Source organism: Barbus barbus, assembly GCF_936440315.1.
Source record: "Barbus barbus genome assembly, chromosome: 28".
NCBI lineage: Eukaryota > Metazoa > Chordata > Actinopteri > Cypriniformes > Cyprinidae > Barbus > Barbus barbus.
In genome coordinates this window covers 22,635,922-22,655,732 of record NC_136756.1, presented here as the reverse complement: position 1 = coordinate 22,655,732, position 19,811 = coordinate 22,635,922, and the positions used below count along the sequence as shown (strand labels likewise).

General features: G+C 36.9%; 1 protein-coding gene across 1 annotated transcript in view; it reads right to left on the bottom strand.

Moving 5' to 3' along the window:
* LOC306848087 (cytosolic carboxypeptidase 6-like) overlaps window positions 1-19,811 on the bottom strand; it is a 330,953-nt gene that overhangs the window by 193,445 nt on the left and 117,697 nt on the right. Inside the window, exon 4 of the mRNA XM_079382424.1 lies at window positions 19,574-19,668. Coding sequence (XP_079238550.1) covers window positions 19,574-19,668 — 95 coding nt within the window. The remainder of the gene's footprint in view (window positions 1-19,573; window positions 19,669-19,811) is intronic.

Sequence of the window (19,811 nt, the reverse complement as noted above, 5' to 3'; positions counted from 1 at the left end):
ACCGTTTAGGCCAGACTAAATCAGGGGCTCGATTTGTTTGGATATGAATCCTTAGGCTCGGTTTTATTGCTCAAATTAGCTGAGCTGGTCCTTGTCCTGTATGCCCTTAATTAACAAGCCTTCAATTCCCTTATTAATTAGAACAAGCTATTAGCTATTTTACATCACTCTTCATTTGTCGACAATTAAAAGGCCAATTATTAAAACCATGCCACACGGTTAATTGTGCGAGGGGATGGGCAGCCGCATCAGTGTGAAGATGCTGGAGACCTGAGAGAATCAGAGCGGAAGATTTCTCTGAGCTTTTCCTGTTTGAAAGATAAAGTTCTGCTATACTTTGTGATGCTGCAGAGAAGACTGTGAATGATTATGTAAAGAGTAATGCAAATAATTATCACTGATCATCCTGCCAAAGTATATTTTGCAGTAATCACTGACTTACTGTGCATTGGAAAAATATATATATATAATCTATACACTAATATATTAACACCACGACTATGTGCAAAGCCAAATCCAATCAAAAACCGTAAACACTGCTGCTTTCATTTGGCAACTGAGGAAACACTGAAACGAAATGCCCACACATACACATCTGCAGCTACCAATTTTCGATACTTTGATCACTTGCTAATGTTAGCCTGAGGAAAATGATGGGGAGTGTTAAAAGTAAGTGCTTCTTAAAGATTTCATCAACGACTACAGTATGTGGAGGAGATATTCTGTTTCCTCAACTCGCAGATTATGCTTGCTTAATTTTAAAGAAATACATAAGTATAGAAAGCACACAGAAATATAGAAAGCATTATCACATTTTTGGATGCATTTTCAGGGGGCAGGTATAAGGTCTTAGGTTTTTACCTGACATAAATGTCCCTATCTTGCACAAGGCCAAAGGACAAAAGATACACAAGACTTATCTAGTATCTTTAAAAACAGTGCTCTTAGGTTTGAGACCTGAGACCACTCAAGATAATATAATACAGCAGAAACATTACCAATTTTTCCTGTATCAAGATCTACACATACTTTTAAAAAAGTGCTAAGCAATGGCAAAAATAAGATTAATCAGTCTAATGCACTGCACTGCAGCACAAATGCATTCCCATTTAGAAGCGGACCCCCTCTTGGCCACTATAATCAAAGAGCAATGTAAGCCATTACGAAATTACTTCCATCATAGTTTCCGTGCCAAGCTCTTCTGTCTCACATCGGCATTCACTGTGTCAGATGTTTGGAGCAACCCTCAAAACTTTGAGCCATAAACCACGCCGGCACAGAAATCCAGTGTCAGAGCCTCTCGGAAGGGACAGAATGGGGACACAAAACAAAATGGCTTTTCAGTCTGATAGCAAATATAAAAAAGAAACTCAACGAACCGCATGCTGTCCTTCTATCGCTCATTGCGAGCTTTCATAACAAGGCAGAGGAGACTGTTTGTTTTTCGTCTTTGGTGTTTGTGTGTGTGTGTGAGTGATGTACAATGAGGTCCAAAAGTCCACTAGTGGAATCAACTTCTATTTTGCAGTTTTAATTTTTTTTCCATTACAAATTATATTACCAGCATAACAATTTATATTTCAACTTACAAAAATATTTACAGAATTACTATATATTCATGATTTACATTTATATGCATTAACATTTTAAATGTATATATCCAGAATTAGAATTACATGTTCACAATTTACATTTATATATTCAGACTTACAACAACATATTCATATTTACTTCTAAATATTCACAATTTACATTTATATATTAAGATATATTTGTGTATGTATGTAGGTATATATATATATATATATATATATATATATACACACATGCATACATACATACATACATGTACTGTATGTATATATGAAGATTTCATTTGCAAAAACCGATAACGTTTTTTTTTATTGTGCATTCTAAGTAATATCAATCAAATTGCAGTTGAATTGTTTTGATTAAGTAATAATAACTTAAATAAAATACAGGTAATTTACTAAATTAAAGTTCATTGAAAGTGTTTTTTTTACATATTAAAAGTTTGTTTTATAGCAAAAGCAGATAACTCCAACAGTCATTTTTTGGCAAAAGCAGATAACTTACTCGGTTACTGTCGTAACCTTGGTTCTCTGAAATACTGAAAGAGTACTGTGTCTTGATAAAGACGCTTATGGGAAAAAGCCTTTTTTCTCCTGAACTAAAGCCTCATTCAATCACGCAGTGAAACTGCACGACTATTGGTTCATGCGGTGTATTAAATACGAACCAATGGGTTGGCAGCGGAGCTGCATGAGCCTATGGCGACAAAGTCTGCCAGAGCCCGCCAGAATGGGCGGAGCCATCTGGCTATATAAGCGGCCATTTCGCCATAGGATCCTCTATGGGAACTCAATTCAATCACGCCGTGCTATGGTAGAGGAACTGAGGAACTTCCCAGCTGAGGAAGTTCAATCTGCCACAGGAGCTGCTGAAACAGTTCTACTCTGCCATCATTGAATCCATCCTCTGCACATCAATAACTGTCTGGTTCAGCTCAGCTACCAAATCTGACCTCAGAAGACTATGGAGAGTAGTCCGGACTGCTGAGCGAATCATTGGTACAACCCTCCCCACTCTCCAAGAACTGTACTCATCCAGAGTGAGCGAAAAGGGCTGGTAAAATCACTCTGGACCCCTCACATCCAGCACAATCCCTCTTTGAACTGTTACCGTCTGGTCGACGCTACAGAGCTCTGAGCACCAGAACGACCAGACACAGGAACAGTTTCTTCCCTCAGGCAATCCATCTCATGAACACTTGACAATAAACGCGGAACCCACAGCTCTATTATACATTATTTATTCACCACACTTACTTATTTTTTTTATTTCAAATTTGTACATATCAGACCTGTACACACATAATTGTCTATATTATATATTGTGTTTTTGCTGTTTTGTACATTGCCTATTTGGATATTTGTATATTATTCTTTTATTATCTGTTTCCTGTCCTGTTGCTGACTTTCTGTTGCACTGTGGAGCTTCTGTCACTAAAACAAATTCCTTTGATTACCGTTTCATATTTCAATTATCATTAAAACCGTATTCGATTACCACGATTTGAACAACTCACGATAAATAAATACTGTCCAGCATAAACCACAGTTTTAATTTTAACAGTCTCACGTACGCACAGCATGCAGAGTAGTTTCGTTCTGAGTGAAAATAGGGCGGAAAAGCTGGGAGGTTTTTAAAAGAGTGCTAAGGGAATTATACAAATGAATATATGAATGAATTAATTATATGAATGTACCTCTGAAGGTTCTGACTGTCTTCAGAAACGATTCGATGGCATTTTGTTTTCATCTTCGCTCCATGTAATACCTAAAGGAAGTGTTTTTAATCGCAATACTGCTTTGTCCGCGGAGGTTAAGGGAAACAGCTGTAATTCAGCTTTTCCATATAAAGGATTTACAGAGACTTATATTTACATTCAGCCTGTGTGCAGCAGTTTCTGTCTGGCCAAAAACGGACCAAACTTGCATGCCCTGCTGTAAAGTTTGACCGGTTGATGAAAAACAAGCTTATGTGGATTCTACACATTTAAACAATTCAGATAAGTTATCTAGAATTATTTATGGAGTAGATAAAATACATAGCCTATAATCATTTATTAATCAATTATCATTTTGACTTAACCCTTTTCTTTACAGTCTGAAATGTGAGGTTTACCTTTATATGAAACTTTTTCAAAGCTTTGTTTGAACATTTACATTAGATATTTGAACTTGCTATTAAACTGGTGTCAGTCTAATTGTCATTTAAAATCCGAACAGCATTGGTAATGTTATTGTTTTAGTGATTATGCAAACAAAAAGTCATTTTAGAATCAGAATCAATTTATTTTTAAATATAAAACTTGTTGAAGTGATTTATGTGTCGATACTTTTTGAACATATTCTTTTTGTGTGTATATATATATATATATATATATATATATATATATATATATATATATATATATATATATACACACATACACAAATATACATATATTCAGACTTACAACTATTATTAAAATTATTTCCTGTTTGGCCCGGCCCTTCATAATGTATGTGTGTGTGTGTGTGTATAATGTAAAAATTACTTTTTGATGCATTATATTTTGATACAGCATATTATTTAGATACTTTATAATTATAATTAAAATTATGGCAACATTTTAGCATAGGGAACACATATTCACTATTAAATACGACTTTTCCCTCAATATACTTATTAGTAGTTAGTAAGGTAGTTGTTAAGTTTAAGTGTGAGGTAGGATTAAGGGATCTAAAATATGGTCATGTGGTTTATAAATGCTAATAAACAGCCAATATGCTTATCATATGCATGCTAATAAGCAACTAGTTAATAGCGAGAATAGGTCCTTAAAATAAAGTGTTACCATAATTATTTACTTTTTATAATTTTACATATAAAGTTACATATAATTAAAATAACAAAATAAATAAACTAATAAACAGCTTGATAGCCCAAACAGCTCCTTTAGGTCTACTAACTCTAGGAAAGATTGATTTGTTATGAGGAAAATGTTAAAGAAATCCAAAAAATAAGGATGAAACATTTGTCCTACATCCTACATGCCACCTTATGTTGTTTGTTTCAATAGTACACAGGCCCTGTAAGCAGTGAAGACTCCCTGAGCGTCCAGAGGCCCAAGAAAGTGGGTGAAAGAGATGGTGAAAGAGATGGAGAAAGACAGAGAGCGAGGAAAGAGTTTCCTCTCCTCTAAGGTGAGCTTCCCCTACCCACAGCTTAACCAATCAGACTCAACAGCAGGAGCCCAGTGATTGACAGGGCAATTACCGCTAGCAGCCTCTCTGGTGGATCCGGAGACATCTCCAAATACAATTTCACTATTTTGTTACATCAGACGTTCACAGGAAGGATTTAGTACAAAAGCAAAATTGCCAGGCGGACTCATGGTGGAGCAGTCCTGTTAGTGGAAAACTTCCATACGGTGTGTGTGCGTGCGTGTTTTCATTCCATGCTTTTTTCATAAAAACATACCCTTGGCCAAGGTTATTTCCCACTAACCCCTGTGCTATTTTTGAAAGTATTTTTCTCAATAATAGTTTTGCCTCTTTGAGGAGTGATAGAAGAGGTCTTTGCTGCTGGTAAGAGAAGAGAGACATCATTAGAAGTATCTCTTTAAATACATAAACGTAAGGACAGCGGTGAGCTACTTATTATGGTAATAAGAATGGCTTTTTACAGTGATACATCAAGACAAGGTGAAAGCTAGTCTTTTTACACTGTACACTAGAGGAGAGTGGGGTAAACTGTGCTTAAACTGTTTTTTTTTTCGTTAAGTTGTCCTCCAGGCAAGGAGAAATCAGCAATATTGAATAACCTAATTTTATTTTAGAAAGAATTAGAAGATCTTTAGAAGAATGCCTATATTCAAATAAAAATGTAAGCAGAAATATATATACACATATACAGTGCCCTCCATAAGTATTGGAGCAGTAAAGACAAAATTGCTCTGTTAGCTGTGGAGTCAAGACATTTGCAAATATGATTAAAAGATGAATATGAGACAAAACTACAGAATGTGATGCTTTATTATTAGCAGTTTCAACAAATAAATGTTATACCAAATAAAAAGAACAGCACTTTTAGAGTTAATCCCACTCATTGATGTGTGCATAAGTATTGGAAAATAAGGAAATAAGAAATAAGAGATTAAAAGCTATTATTTAGTTGCAGATCCCTTGTGCACAATCACAGCAGTGAGTCTGTGACCCATAGACATCACCAGACTCTTGGTCTCATCCTTTGAAATATTTTCCCAGCCTTTAATGCAGCCAATTCCAATTGTTGCTTGTTTTGGGGAGTTTCTGCCTTTACTCTCCTCTTCAGCTGGAGAAATTCATGTTCAATCAGATTTAAATATGGAGATTGACTTGGGCAATCTAAGACTTTCCATTTCTTTGCCCTTATAAATTCCTTGACTGAATCAGCCATGACACCATATATATATATATACATACAGTATATAAATATATATATATATAATGAATGAACCCAATAATAATATAATACATGAATAATGAATGTGAATAATAATAATAATATAATTTTGTATATTAAATAATAATACTACATTGGAATCAAGTGGTCCAGAAACATTTCCTATTATCAGTGTTAAAAATGTTGCTTAATATTTTTTTGTGGAAACCATTATATGCAAATTAACACTTTTATTCAGCAAGGATGCATATCATTAGTCAAGTGACAGTAAAGACTAAATTTTACATTTCCAATTTCAAAAATTTCAAATGCTGTTATTTTGAACTTTCTATAATAATAAAAAAATCCTGAAAAATTAACCATGATTTTCACAAAAATATTAAGCAGCACAACTGTTTTTAACACTGATAATAAAAAGAAATGTTTCTTAAACACCACATCAGCATATTAGAATGATTTACGAAGGATCATGTGACACTAGAGACTATAGAACATGGCTGCTGAGAATTTAGTTTTGCCACTACAGGAATAAATTACATTTTAAAATGTATTAAAATAGAAAAAGTTATAAGCTTATAAATGTATTGTGCCAAGCAATTGTTTATCATAAATACAAAGTTTATCATTTTTCTCATGTGCATCTCTCAGTCACATGTAGCTGTACATGATGGGCCCTCTCTAAATTTAAAGTCATGTGACGTACATTAAACACAGTTTGCTAGATGAAGGCAGTGACACGTTACCCCCGCTCTCCCCTATGAAAACCCGTCATTTTGCCTTGCAGTTCTCCTGCAGGCATTTGAATCCACATTAATTCACAAGTGACAGCTCTGTAGCTTTGTGCCAGGAGATGAAAAGCTCTGTTGCAATCACAGCTGCAATCCTTCACCGTTCTTTGAAACGACACCCAGCGCAGGACTGATCGCTGCAAAAGTTTCTTGTTTTTCAGTACGGATGGCGTCCGCTCTTCTCTGCCTCCACTGCATGCTGGGAGTTCCCAGCAGCATCTGCTGAGAGTGCCTCAGAGCTCTCCATATTCACAGAACCCAAAACGCCAGAAGCTCAGTGACACTCCACTCGCTGCGCTTGCCGTTTATGCCGGCAGAAAGAAGCTGCTTGCTAATTCTCCGCTCTATCAGGCTAACAAATAAGCCCACATGGTGGGGGGTGGGAAAGGGAGGGGGGCACCGGCTCCCCTTTTCGGAGTTGAGAAGGTTGTCACCTTGGAGTGTGAATGAAGGGGGAAAAAGCTTTCCATAAAAAGAGATGAGAAAATAATAGAGAGGGAAGATACACAGAGGCACTTCAGTAGAGACGACACAACCTGCATATTATTCAGAGCTAAACTCACTTTAGTGTATGCTAACAACACGCTAGAAGTGGCTAAACTCAAATCATTCTATAATAACTGAGAAAGCATTCACAATTGAGAAGAATATATGTGGCATAGAAGAAAATGTATATCATAAGAATACACAGCTACTTTTGAATGGCTGTCAACAGAAAGATGTTGCTATAGTGTAGTATAGTATATGTGACCAAGCTAAGCCATCCATTGAGCTAAACTTAGGCAATGTTAGGGTATTAAATGTGGTCTCAGGACCGTCTTTCACACCACTGAGCAGTTCTAAAATGAATTCAGAATTTAAGAATAATAAATAATAATTATAATTTTTTTAAATTACAGATTGTTTACTTGAATAATTATTTGACTTAATTAGTACTTAATCAGTACTTGAAAAATAATTCAAAAAGCCTGTTATGTTATGTTTGCTATATAATATTGAATTAAAAAAAAAAATCTTGCATCAAAATTGCTATCGAGAAAACTGTCTGGTAAAACTCTGCGGAAATTTTCAATCAACCACTGAAATTATGGTTTTGAGACAATCCTAATAGGGTTATATAAACATCAGTATCTGCTCTATAGTTTCCTTTTACTAGCAAAACTCCCGTAGGAAGAAATACATTGGTCTGGCTGACAGACTTCTTTTAAAAGAAACAAGCAGCAGAATCACTTGAGAGAGAGAGAGAGAGAGAGAGAGACAGAGTTGAGAGAACCAGTGATGCAGAAAAAAAAGAGGTACAGTCTATCCTACAATAAGCACCCAGAATCTCAATATGGCCATAGAATGGATCTAATGTGTCAGGAGGATCAGCAGTCAAAGGTCTCTCTCATTCTCTCTCTTGCTGAATACTAAACAGCTCTCAGTCCTGTGAAGAGCTCACAACCACTTCATCCTCCCACTTAAATGCAATAAGCCCAATGCATCAGTCCTCCTCACCGGAGCCAGCCTGCTAAAACACAGCCACATGGTCCACAACGCAAGAGAGTGATACCTATAACTAGTCCAAAACACCCATTTGGCTAACAACAGTCTCAGCCACGTACCCAAAGACCGCTCGCGGACTGTCTGATGCTTACTGCACACAAATATGGCAAGCTCCATTCTGATTGGTTGGCCATGAGTCAGGATACACAGATGTATCTAAAGAAACAAAACTGTGTTTAAAAGTTTGCTGGATTTGCCAAAATTTGGGTTCATGGCACAGAACGCGGAACACACAACTCTATTATTTATTCACCACACTTGCTTACTTTTTTATTTATATAATTTTTTCACTTCAAATTTGCACATATCAGACCTGTACACACATAATTGTCTATATTATATACTGTGTTTTTTCTGTTTTGTACATTGCCCATTTGGATATTTGTATTATTCTTTATTATCTGTGTCCTGTTGCTGTCTCTCTGTTGCACTGTGGAGCTTCTGTCACTAAAACAAATTCCTTGTATGTGTAAACATACTTGGCCAATAAAGCTCATTCTTGAAATATGTTTAAGAGTTTTGTTTAAGAATTTGTTTGCGCTATAGATCTACATTCTCACAGAATTCCCACGAGACCTGATTACATTCGTTGCAATGTGGGACGAAATGTCTGAGTTGTAGGTGGATGCAGGCGATTCTGCTAAGAGTCTGACAGTAGCCTATGTACTATATATATATATATGTATATACACACACACACACACACTGGCGGCCAAAATTATTAGAACACTAGTATTTTCAACAGCTAAAAAATGGTTTTGAGTCAGTTATTATCTATTTTTTGCTGTAGTGTGTCAGTAGGAAATATTAGTTTACATTTCCAAACATATATAATGTGTGTGTGTGTGTGAGAAAGAGAGAGAGAGCGAGAGAGAGTACGGTAAAACAGGAAAAATTATAATAAATTAGTGCAATTTCAAAGTGAAGGCTATGAATATACCCTACTCTTAAAAGCGCTCTTTTATTTCCTTCTTGACAACCAACCAATCACAGTCTTCAAAAGAATGTGTCATAGCTAGCAACGGGGTAAGCCCCGCCTCCTCACTAAGATAAACATTTTTGTCTTTTCCTCGCTCAAAGTTGCTCTCAGATTGGTCCTGTATCACTTTTAAGCTAAGACTCCTAGTTAGAAATTTTAAAGCTAAATTAGGAGCTCTCTAAGAGGATTCTTAGAATCTTTAGGAATACGGGCCCTGATCTTTTTGTTGAGAAAAATATCACAATATTTTGATAACTTTTAAACTGTTTGCCTCAGTAAAACTTGAAAAATGTTTGGAGTGAGTGAAAACTGATTTGAGACACTTGAAGGGATAGTTCACACAAAAATTCTTTCATTAATTACTCACCCTTATGTTGTTCCAAACTCGTAAAGGCCAAAGTATACTTCACTTTTTACGTGTACGCGAGGGACAGCGTACAGTGCGCGTGACGCGAATTGCGTCATCAGAACGCAGAATGCGTCATTTGTACGCTCAGGTCGCACATGCACACTTAAGTTATTTTGCAGTAATCAGGTTTTCCCACATGGTGGCAACACTGTCCCTGGCCGTTGTTTCACAGTAGGTAGAAAACGAAACTAAATAGACGGACAACAATAACAAAACAGCAGAAACTGCAACAACAGATGCTCACATTGACGAGCGCTTGTGAGCGAGAGGGTATGAGACAGCTCAGCTTTAGTTGAAAAGAGTTCAAAAATATTTGTTATCAGTCATGACTTAGCGGGGGAAAATAGAGCAGACACTGAACATGAATGAAGCTTCTTAGTGTGCATGTGTCGACCGCCTGCATTCGCGTACAGCATTCAACAAAAACGAAGTATACTTTGGCCTTAAGACTTTCATTCATCTTCTGAACACAAATTAAGACCCTGCATAGACAGCAACGCAACTACCACGTTCAAGGACTAGAAAGGTAGTAAGGACATCATTAAAATAGTTCATGTGACATCCGTGGATCAACTGTAATTTTAGCTACTTTTTAACACTTTTTGTGTGCAAAGAAAACAAAAAGAATGACTTTATTCAGCAATTTCTTCTCTTCATGTCAGTCAACGCGCATTCGCTGGATATGCTGCTCCTTGTTTGCAAGAATGCACACGCATGCGTTGTCGTACTGTCGTGAAAACGCATCAAAGACTGACACGGAAGAGAAGAAATTGTTGTCGTTATTTTTGTGCACAAAAAGTATTCTCATAGCTTCATAAAATTAAGGTTGAACCACTGATGTCACATGGACTATTTTAACAATGTCTTTAGTACCTATCTGGGCCTTGAAAGTGTCAGTTGCGTTGAAGGGTCAGAAAGCTCTCTGACTTCATCAAAAATATCTTAATTTGTGTTCCGAAGATGAACAAAGGTCAAATTTGAAATAGCATGAGGGTGAGTAATTAATGACAGAATTACATTAATTTTATATTAATCTAACGCTTATATTTTATATTACCACATTAATTTTGAACAGTGAACTTTCAATTATTTTGATTCAGATCCAATTTTTTTTATCCAATTTTTTATAAAATATTTTATAACTCAACATACATAACTAAAAAGAAAATGTTACAAATTTCTACAACTTTGGAAGACCTGAAAAACTGATAATGATACTTTAATTTTACTATGAGTGTGGGAATTATTTGGAAAACAGTATGTGAACAGTAGTTAGTATGAAAAAAACAAAACAATGGCTGCTTATCGATTGCTACAGTGTGGGCCTGAATATGCCAGAACAAATGTCTAGCTAAACAAGACTAGGCTACTTCATATTAATGAGACTCATGATCTTCACACAGCTGCAGCAGACAGGAGGTCAAGATGAAGAACAAAGACGGACTGTCTGAAATGATTGCGTGTCGTCTTGTGTGGTGTAGCTCCAGTGATGTCAGATCTTCTGCTGTAAGATGTTGCTTGTCAGCTGTTATAACCTGCTTCTGGAGCTTCCCTCACCCCGATAATTACTGCACCTGTTGCTGGACTGTAGGCGCATAAACACGCATATATCCAGAAACAAACATGCACGCATCCAAGTTCCAATCTGATGCCAGTCTGTCTATCATGGAGGCCAAGAACAGATGAGCCCCAGGCGGCGCACGCACACACACACACACACACACACACACACACACACACACACACACACACACACACACAGGGCTCCAGCATCAGCCAGCCTTGAGGAAGAATGGTCTCTGCAGATAGAGATAAAGGTTTCAACTTTCAGGTTAAAAGTTACTTTTTCTTCAGATAAAGGCAGCAATGGCAATCTGTTCTCTTCTTTTTTTTTTTTTTTAAACGGTCTCTCTCTCCTTTTCTCACTTTTTCTCTCTCCCACGCTCAATCTTTTCTCTTGACTTTATCCAATGCTGCATACAGGGCTGGATCAGACAGTTAAAGCTGCTCTTTGCTTTATTTCATATCTACTTGTCAAAAAGAGATTAGCAGTTTTTGAACTGTTCCACTTTGCTGTCATGATGGAAAATGATCGAAAAGGAGAATGTGAAAGAGAAATTAACGGGCAACAACAATACAAACCAAATGCTCAAGAGAAATGAAAGATGGCTGCTTGGGGTTTTCAAAGCTCAAAACATTGAGATGACCCACTATTTGTCTGCAAATTTCAAATGTCTTCTGAAATTGCCCCTCAGCAACTATGAATCACAGAAGAATACTCACATATTTGGTTGAAACCGTATATTTGGGTGGGACATATTGAAGGGATCAACCCCTTTCTTTTTTTAAATGGCCGGCCGACTTTAGTTTAAGCTTCTACTACACGCTATAGAACAAAAGCTAAAAGGTATCTTTGTACCTTATTTACCACTAAATGGTACATATTATGACATTAAAGGTATATATTAATACTTTAAAAGTACATATTAGTACCTAAAGTATACATATTAGAATCTTTTGAAAGGGTATTGACATCACTTTTTTTTTTTTTCTGGAAGTGAATATATGAAAGCACTGAAGAGACTAAAGAATAAACTTTAGTTACATGTCAAGCAACTGATGGCTGAGAAAGTAAATAAAGTATGAGCATTAGCACAACACTAAAACAGTTTAGGACTGAAACAACAAAATTTGCTCCTTCCTGTTGCTAGTCAGAAACAAGTGGTATTCATAATTTAGGGGGAAGAGCCATTCTTGTTTTGAACAATTGGAAAGTTGAATTTTGGACAATATCATAATTTTTTTAAAAAAAATTTGTGCCATAAAATTGTGCCATTTGTGCCTTTGTTGTGCATTAAACTAACTTCTTCACTGAAGACCAAAAACAATGTTTTTCTTTTTATTACATAATAACAATACAATATACAATATAGCTGTACAGTGCCCTCCAAAAGTATTGGAACAAAGACAAAATTCCTCTGTTGGCTGTGGAGTCAAGACATTTACAAATATGATTAAAAGATGAATATGAGACAAAGCTACAGAATGTCACATTTTATTATTGGGTGATTCAACTCATAGATGTTTTACCAGCTAAGAAGTTCAGCACTTTTAGAGTTTCATCCCTCTATCTGATGTGAGCATGAGTATTGGAACAGTTGCCTCACAGGTCTTTCTAAGTGATCAGCTGTGTCCTGTTGCATTAATTCTTCAGATATTAAAAGCAGGGAATGTGTCATATCAGTTATATCCATTACTTCTGTATTCTGAATCTTGCAATCGATGATGACACACACAAACCAGGATGAAGATGAGAGAGTTGACTTTGAGAGAAAAGCAAGTAATTTCGATGCTAAAAGAAAAGAGGAAGTCAATTAGAGCTATAGCAAAAATAAAGGGCATGGAGAAATCAAGAGTTTGGAAACCACCAGCGACACCAGGTCACCATCGGCTGAGAAAAGAACAGTAGTTGATGACAGACAAATCATAAAAGCTGTGAAAATGAACCCTAAAAGACGTGTCTGTAAAATCACCAACAACTTCCAGAAAGCTGAGGTGATGCTCTGACAATCTACTGTCCTCAGGAGACTTTGACACAGAATTACAGATGCTACACAGCAAGATGCAAACCTCTGACCAGCACCAAAAAATAGAAAGGCAAGATTAGAGTTTGGCACAAAGGTAAGCCAGAAGAGTTTTGGAACTGTGTTTATGGACCAATGAGACAAAGATGAACCTTTATCTATGAGATGGGAAAGCAAAAGTGAGGAGAAAAAAAAGGGAACTGCAAATAATCCTAAGCATACAGCCTCATCTGTAAAGCATGGTGGAGGTGGTGTCATGGCATGGGCATGCATGGCTGCCTCTGGAACAGGCCCTCTCAACTTTACTGATGACTTAATGTATGATGACAGTAGCAGAATGAATTTGGAAGGGTACAAAAACCATCTTGCCTACCAATATTCAAGAAAATGCCACCAGATTCATTGGGAAGTGCTTCATATTGCATCAGGTCAATGACCCAAAACACCCTGTCAATTCAGTCAAGGAATTTATAAGGGCAAAGAAATGGAAAGTCTTAGCTTGCCCAAGTCAATCTCCATATTTAAATCTGATTGAACATGAATTTCACCAGCTGAAGAGGAGAGTAAAGGCAGAAACTCCCCAAAACAAGCAACAACTGGAACTGGCTGCATTAAAGGCTGGGAAAGTATTTCAAAGGATGAGACCAAGAGTCTGGTGATGTCTATGGGTCACAGACTCACTGCTGTGATTGTGCACAAGGGATCTGCAACTAAATAATAGCTTTTAATCTTTTATATCTGCCTTATGTTCAACTGTCCCTATACTTATGCTCACATCAATGAGTGGGATGAACTCTAAAAGTGCTGTTCTTTTTATTTGGTAAAATATATATGTGTTGAAACAGCAAATAATAAAATCTGACATTCTGTAGTTTTGTCTCATATTCATCCTTTAATCATATTTGCAAATGTCTTGACTCCACAGCCAACAGAGCAATTTTGTCTTTACTGTTCCAATACTTATGGAGGGGACTGTATATAGATGTCAGATAAGCCCCGTTTAAAGCTATGGTGCCTTTTTTTTGCAGATTATTCTATCAGCAGGCCTTTGTAGCTTTTCTAATTGGTTGCCAGTTTAGGTTAGTACACAACAGACCAATCAGAATACTGTTTAGAAATGCTTTATAGCTCAAGTGTTAAAAATAGTTAGTTTTTTTATTAATTAAATGTGTTATCATAGTTTGTGTTGTCCCTTATTAAATAAAAGTCATTACCAAATTAGTAAGGACTTGTGATGATATTGCTCAAAATACCACAATTGCAAATTTTCAAGGATGCTTGGGGAAATATTGACAACATGAATTGCATTTTAAAACTATTGCCACTGGATTTAAAATGAGTAGAATACAAAAAGTAGACCTTATGTAGCTCTGCCCCTTTTTCAGTGCTGTACTCGTTGTCTGTTTTTGTATTTCCAAAGCATGGAGGTAAGGTTGTACGATATGATATGATCACAAAACTAAAAGCCACAAGATTTTGATTCCAAGGAATCTTTAAAGCATTATTATGAATTATGGACTCCAAAAGCAATGGTTTAAAGTTAAAATGCCTTAATGATTTGTTTCTTACATATACACAGCTTTTAGAGTCGTGTGGATTACTTGTGGATTATTGTAATGTTATTATCAGCTGTTTGGACTCTCATTCTGACGGCACCCATTCACTGCAGAGGATCCATAGGTGAGCAAGTGATTCAATGCTAAGGAAGAAACAAACTCTACATCTTGGATGGCCTGACGGTTAGTAAATATTCCAAAAAATTTAACTTTTGGGTAAACTATTCTTTTAAGTAGCTACATGCCCTTAGTTAACAAATTTCAACAAGTACTTTTTTTTTTTTTTACTGGTCAACAGCATGGCTACACTGACCAGCACTAATATTAGCACCTAACTAGCATAAAACTTCATTTACAACAGAGTGCTACATGATCACATAAACCTTCCCCTGTACTTCTGTTTCACAAACAATCTATTAAATACCATATATAGCCACTCCGCACATATAGCCATTATCACGTGTGTGATTGTGTCATGAGAAAGGAGCATGTGTACCTCTATGCAAAAGTGTGTGCGTAATGCCTCCCTTTGTGTCACGGCATGTTGTTTTCACACCTCTATAATTGGATGCGAAACGGAGAGGATCGTCTTGCGTTTGAGTGAGAATTACGTTGTCTTTCCTCGTCTTATTGAAGTCCTAATGCCCGAGCCTGCACCGCAGCGGCGGCAACCAGCGCGCGGTATGATCAGCTCACCCTGATCCCGCCATCTGATGGCTATCACTGTGGCATTTGTACACAGAGGTTCTCCGTCGCTTTCGCCTGGGTATTCAGAGTCTCTAAATGCTACAGGCTTATTTTCACACCACATGCCACAGCCTGACACAAACAGCAGTCCTTTGAGCTCCAGATTGGTATAAAAAAAAAAACAGCATGATTCAGACAATGACTTTGATGCCGGTGGAAATAAAGGAAATGTCGTCTAATGTCAATCTGCCTCCTCCCTGCTATGAAAATTTTAGAAAGTTACCAAAAATTGCTCCATTTCCAGTTAGCAATAAAGTTCATTTTTTGAGAATGGAAGGCTGAGTTTGTGTTACTGTTAAAGAACTGTCGCACAGAGTTGAAATAAGACTGATGGTTGGAGCTGTGACACAGAGGGTATATTGAGAGGTTTTGTGTTTCACTAAGTGAAAAAAATGGACAAAACTAACAGATTAAACATTTTTAATGATAATATGAAGGATACAACTTTTACCAGGCCTTATCCTTGCTGTTTTTAAAAATGATTTTCATCGATTTAACCTTTCAACTGACCCAGTCTTAAAATATGAAAATCCACCATAAAAATATCATTTTGTTACATGTTAAAAACTATGTCAATCTAAAAAAAAAAGTGAAAATTAAGGTAATTATAATTTGTGGGAAAATTATTTTTATTCTTATTCTTTTTTTTTATTATTCCCTATATTTTTTTCAAATATAGATTGATAGCTAGAGAGCGAGAGACAAAGAAAGAGACAGACAGACAGACAGACAGACAGATAGATAGATAGAGACAGACAGACAGACAGACAGGCAGATAGATAGAGACAGACAGACAGACAGACAGACAGACAGATAGAGACAGACAGACAGACAGACAGACAGACAGACAGACAGACAGACAGACAGACAGACAGATAGACAGACAGACAGACAGACAGACAGACAGACAGACAGACAGACAGACAGATAGAGACAGACAGACAGACAGACAGACAGACAGACAGACAGACAGACAGACAGACAGACAGACAGACAGACAGATAGAGACAGACAGACAGACAGACAGACAGATAGAGACAGACAGACAGACAGACAGACAGACAGACAGACAGACAGACAGACAGACAGACAGACAGATAGAGACAGACAGACAGACAGACAGACAGACAGACAGACAGACAGACAGACAGACAGACAGACAGACAGACAGACAGACAGACAGACAGACAGATAGATAGATAGATAGATAGATAGATAGATAGACAGACAGACAGACAGACAGACAGACAGACAGACAGACAGACAGACAGACAGACAGACAGACAGACAGATAGATAGATAGATAGATAGATAGATAGATAGATAGATAGATAGATAGATAGATAGATAGATAGATAGATTATGTCACAGTCCTCCATCGAACTAAGTCTAACACACACATTTATTAATTATTATTGTATCATAATTGCGCAAACTTAGCCCTATTAATTTTTAAAAAATGGTTTGCAACAATAGTGAGCTACGGCACACCACAAACTCCTAAATAACACCGGCACACTCCTGAGGGAAATGTTAAACACGGGCACGTAGGAGACATCAACTTGACTGTGAAATGTTTTGCAGTCCATTGTTTTCCGCCAGCATCTCCATCTAATTGTCTTGTTCCATTAGCCCGTGACCAGGGTTTGGCAGAGGAAGACAGGCTTCCTTGGCAGATGCCTGCCATTTGTCTGAATGCCCTTGATCGACTCGTGACAGATGTCAAGGCTTACGTTGAGCGGGTACTCTCCGTCACATGACCTCTGTTCGGCGCGTCAGGATAACGTGGCGTGGTGGCTCTCTCGCATGCACCCGTATGGATGCACGCACACTTCGGCATCCATCAGTTCCCTGCTATTACCTCTGACAGGCCTCACCTGCCCAGACTGCATGGCCCATGCAAATTCAACCTGGCAGATGAGTGTTTGAATGGTAATGCACCATTCTGATTGATACTGATAGGAGGCATGCATGTGTGTGTGTGTGTGTGTGTGTATCGGTGCGTGTGTGGGTATGTGGAATTTGCCAAACTTAACTTTTCCAAAAGTTGTTCGGAAGTGCTCAAGGTACACTGGCACACAAGTCATTCGCACACTACAGGACTGAAACTTGTTGCTGGAACAAGTCTGTGAAAACCCCACAAAGTCTGTCTTTTCCCCACTGTGTGAGAATCTGTGCAAAACCGATCACAAAACAAATCCTCCATGTTGTTGGCTGACATGATGTCCAGAATCTGGAAGCTGGGAAAATAAATCATCTAAATCTACTAGTGAAAAATAGCTTCAAGTCTGTAAAATATCAAAAATAAATAAATAAACTCCAAGAAACAAGTATGTATATAGTTACAATTTGTACAGTATATAAGATATGTTTGTAAATGTACTACCGGTCAAAATCTGGGGTCAATTTATTTATTTATTTTAATAAAACTTTTATTCCACAAAGATGCATTAAATTGATCAAAAGAGACAGTAAATACTTTTATAATGTTACAAAAGATTTATATTTTAAATAAATGCTGTTCTTATGAACTTTATATTCATCATAGAATCATGAAACATGAAAAAAATGTATAAAAAACATTAGGCAGTTTTCAACACTGATAATAAAAAACAAATGTTTCTATAGCACCAAATAAGCATATAACAATTTCTGAAAGATCATGTAACACTGAAGACTGGAGTAATGGCTGCTGAAAATTCAGATTTGCCATCACAGAAATAAATTACATTAAAAATATATATATAAAAAAAAATGCTTATTTTAAATTGTAATGATATTTTACAATATTAATGTTTTTACTGTATTATTCATCAAATTAATGCAGCCTTGGTATGAATAAGCAACTTTCAAAAAAGAAAATGTTTTCACTGGTTAATACATAAAAAGATCATTGCCCCAACTTTTATGAATTTTTATGAATTTTAAACTAATTCAGTATAAACATTTATATTAATCATTCATTAAAACGTTACATTAAAAAATCTGAAGCAAATTTGTGTGAAAACTAATTGCAGGATCATAAATAATCAAGGATTAGAATGATCTTGTAACTGACACAACTAGACTGTAATTAGTAAAGTACACAACAAGACACTAAATAAGAAACTGTATGTATTTGTACTGTGAATTTGGCTTAAGTATAGACAAAGATATCAAATAATCCGTGCAGATACGTGAAGAATAGCACTGAGCAGGAAGGATTTGATCTTATCTTCACATTGATGTAATACATGTAGCCATTTAACAGACATCCAAAAATACACACAGCTAGGGGACTGTATTTGTCTTCCACGCACCTCCTCCTCCACGAAGGCAGATGTGTTTCTAATAAAACCATTCCTACCGCTGACAGAGCGCAAAGAGTCGAGCTGATTAAAAGACACATAAAACCATGTTTAGGGAAAATGGTGCCAGTGTGACGTGCCGTAAACAGTCACGTATAAGGAGTTTGTCCAGCCTGAAGCTCACTTCTTTCTCTGGCATTTCTCATAATTCCTCTATCAACAGCCCTGTCACTGTCCCTTTTTTCTACCCAGATGACATCACCATGGATACCAAACATCCCCTGCAACACAACCTCTCATCTGGAACATCAAACACACCATTGTCAACTTGGAGAAGGAAGAGAACGTGAGAAAGCGTTGAATGCTTCCTTTAAGGAACACCGGCAGTGTGAAAACCCGAAGAGGTGGTAACGAAAAATCCTGTTGTTTGCCGCAGAGAGATAAGACAGTCAGATATGATGACAGTGTACACAGTCAAGTCTTATTGGCCGTGTCTGCAGGGCTTGTGTGGAAGCCATGCTCAGGCCTGCGTTACACAAATGGGAAGATGCACAAGCTACACATGGAAGATAAGTTGCGGATTTGTTATTTGGAATTAAAGCGTGCAAAGCGCAGTGGCGAACAGCGTGTAGGTGGAAATGTGATATTTGCAGAGGGTATGAATACCATTTAGGCCGGCTGGTCGACTTCACCACGGGGGACATCCCATCTCTGTACAGGCTCTTGGTCTTGCTGAAGTTCACAATGTTGAAAATCACCCTCTGAAACAACAAGAAACAGACACTTGCAGTCAGATGGAACCAAGGTTATTTTATTATATATGAAAACGAACACTAGCAGTGAAGAAAACAACAACAAAATGAGAGCTTGCGAACAAACTGAAAAACAAAACTTCTTTTGTACG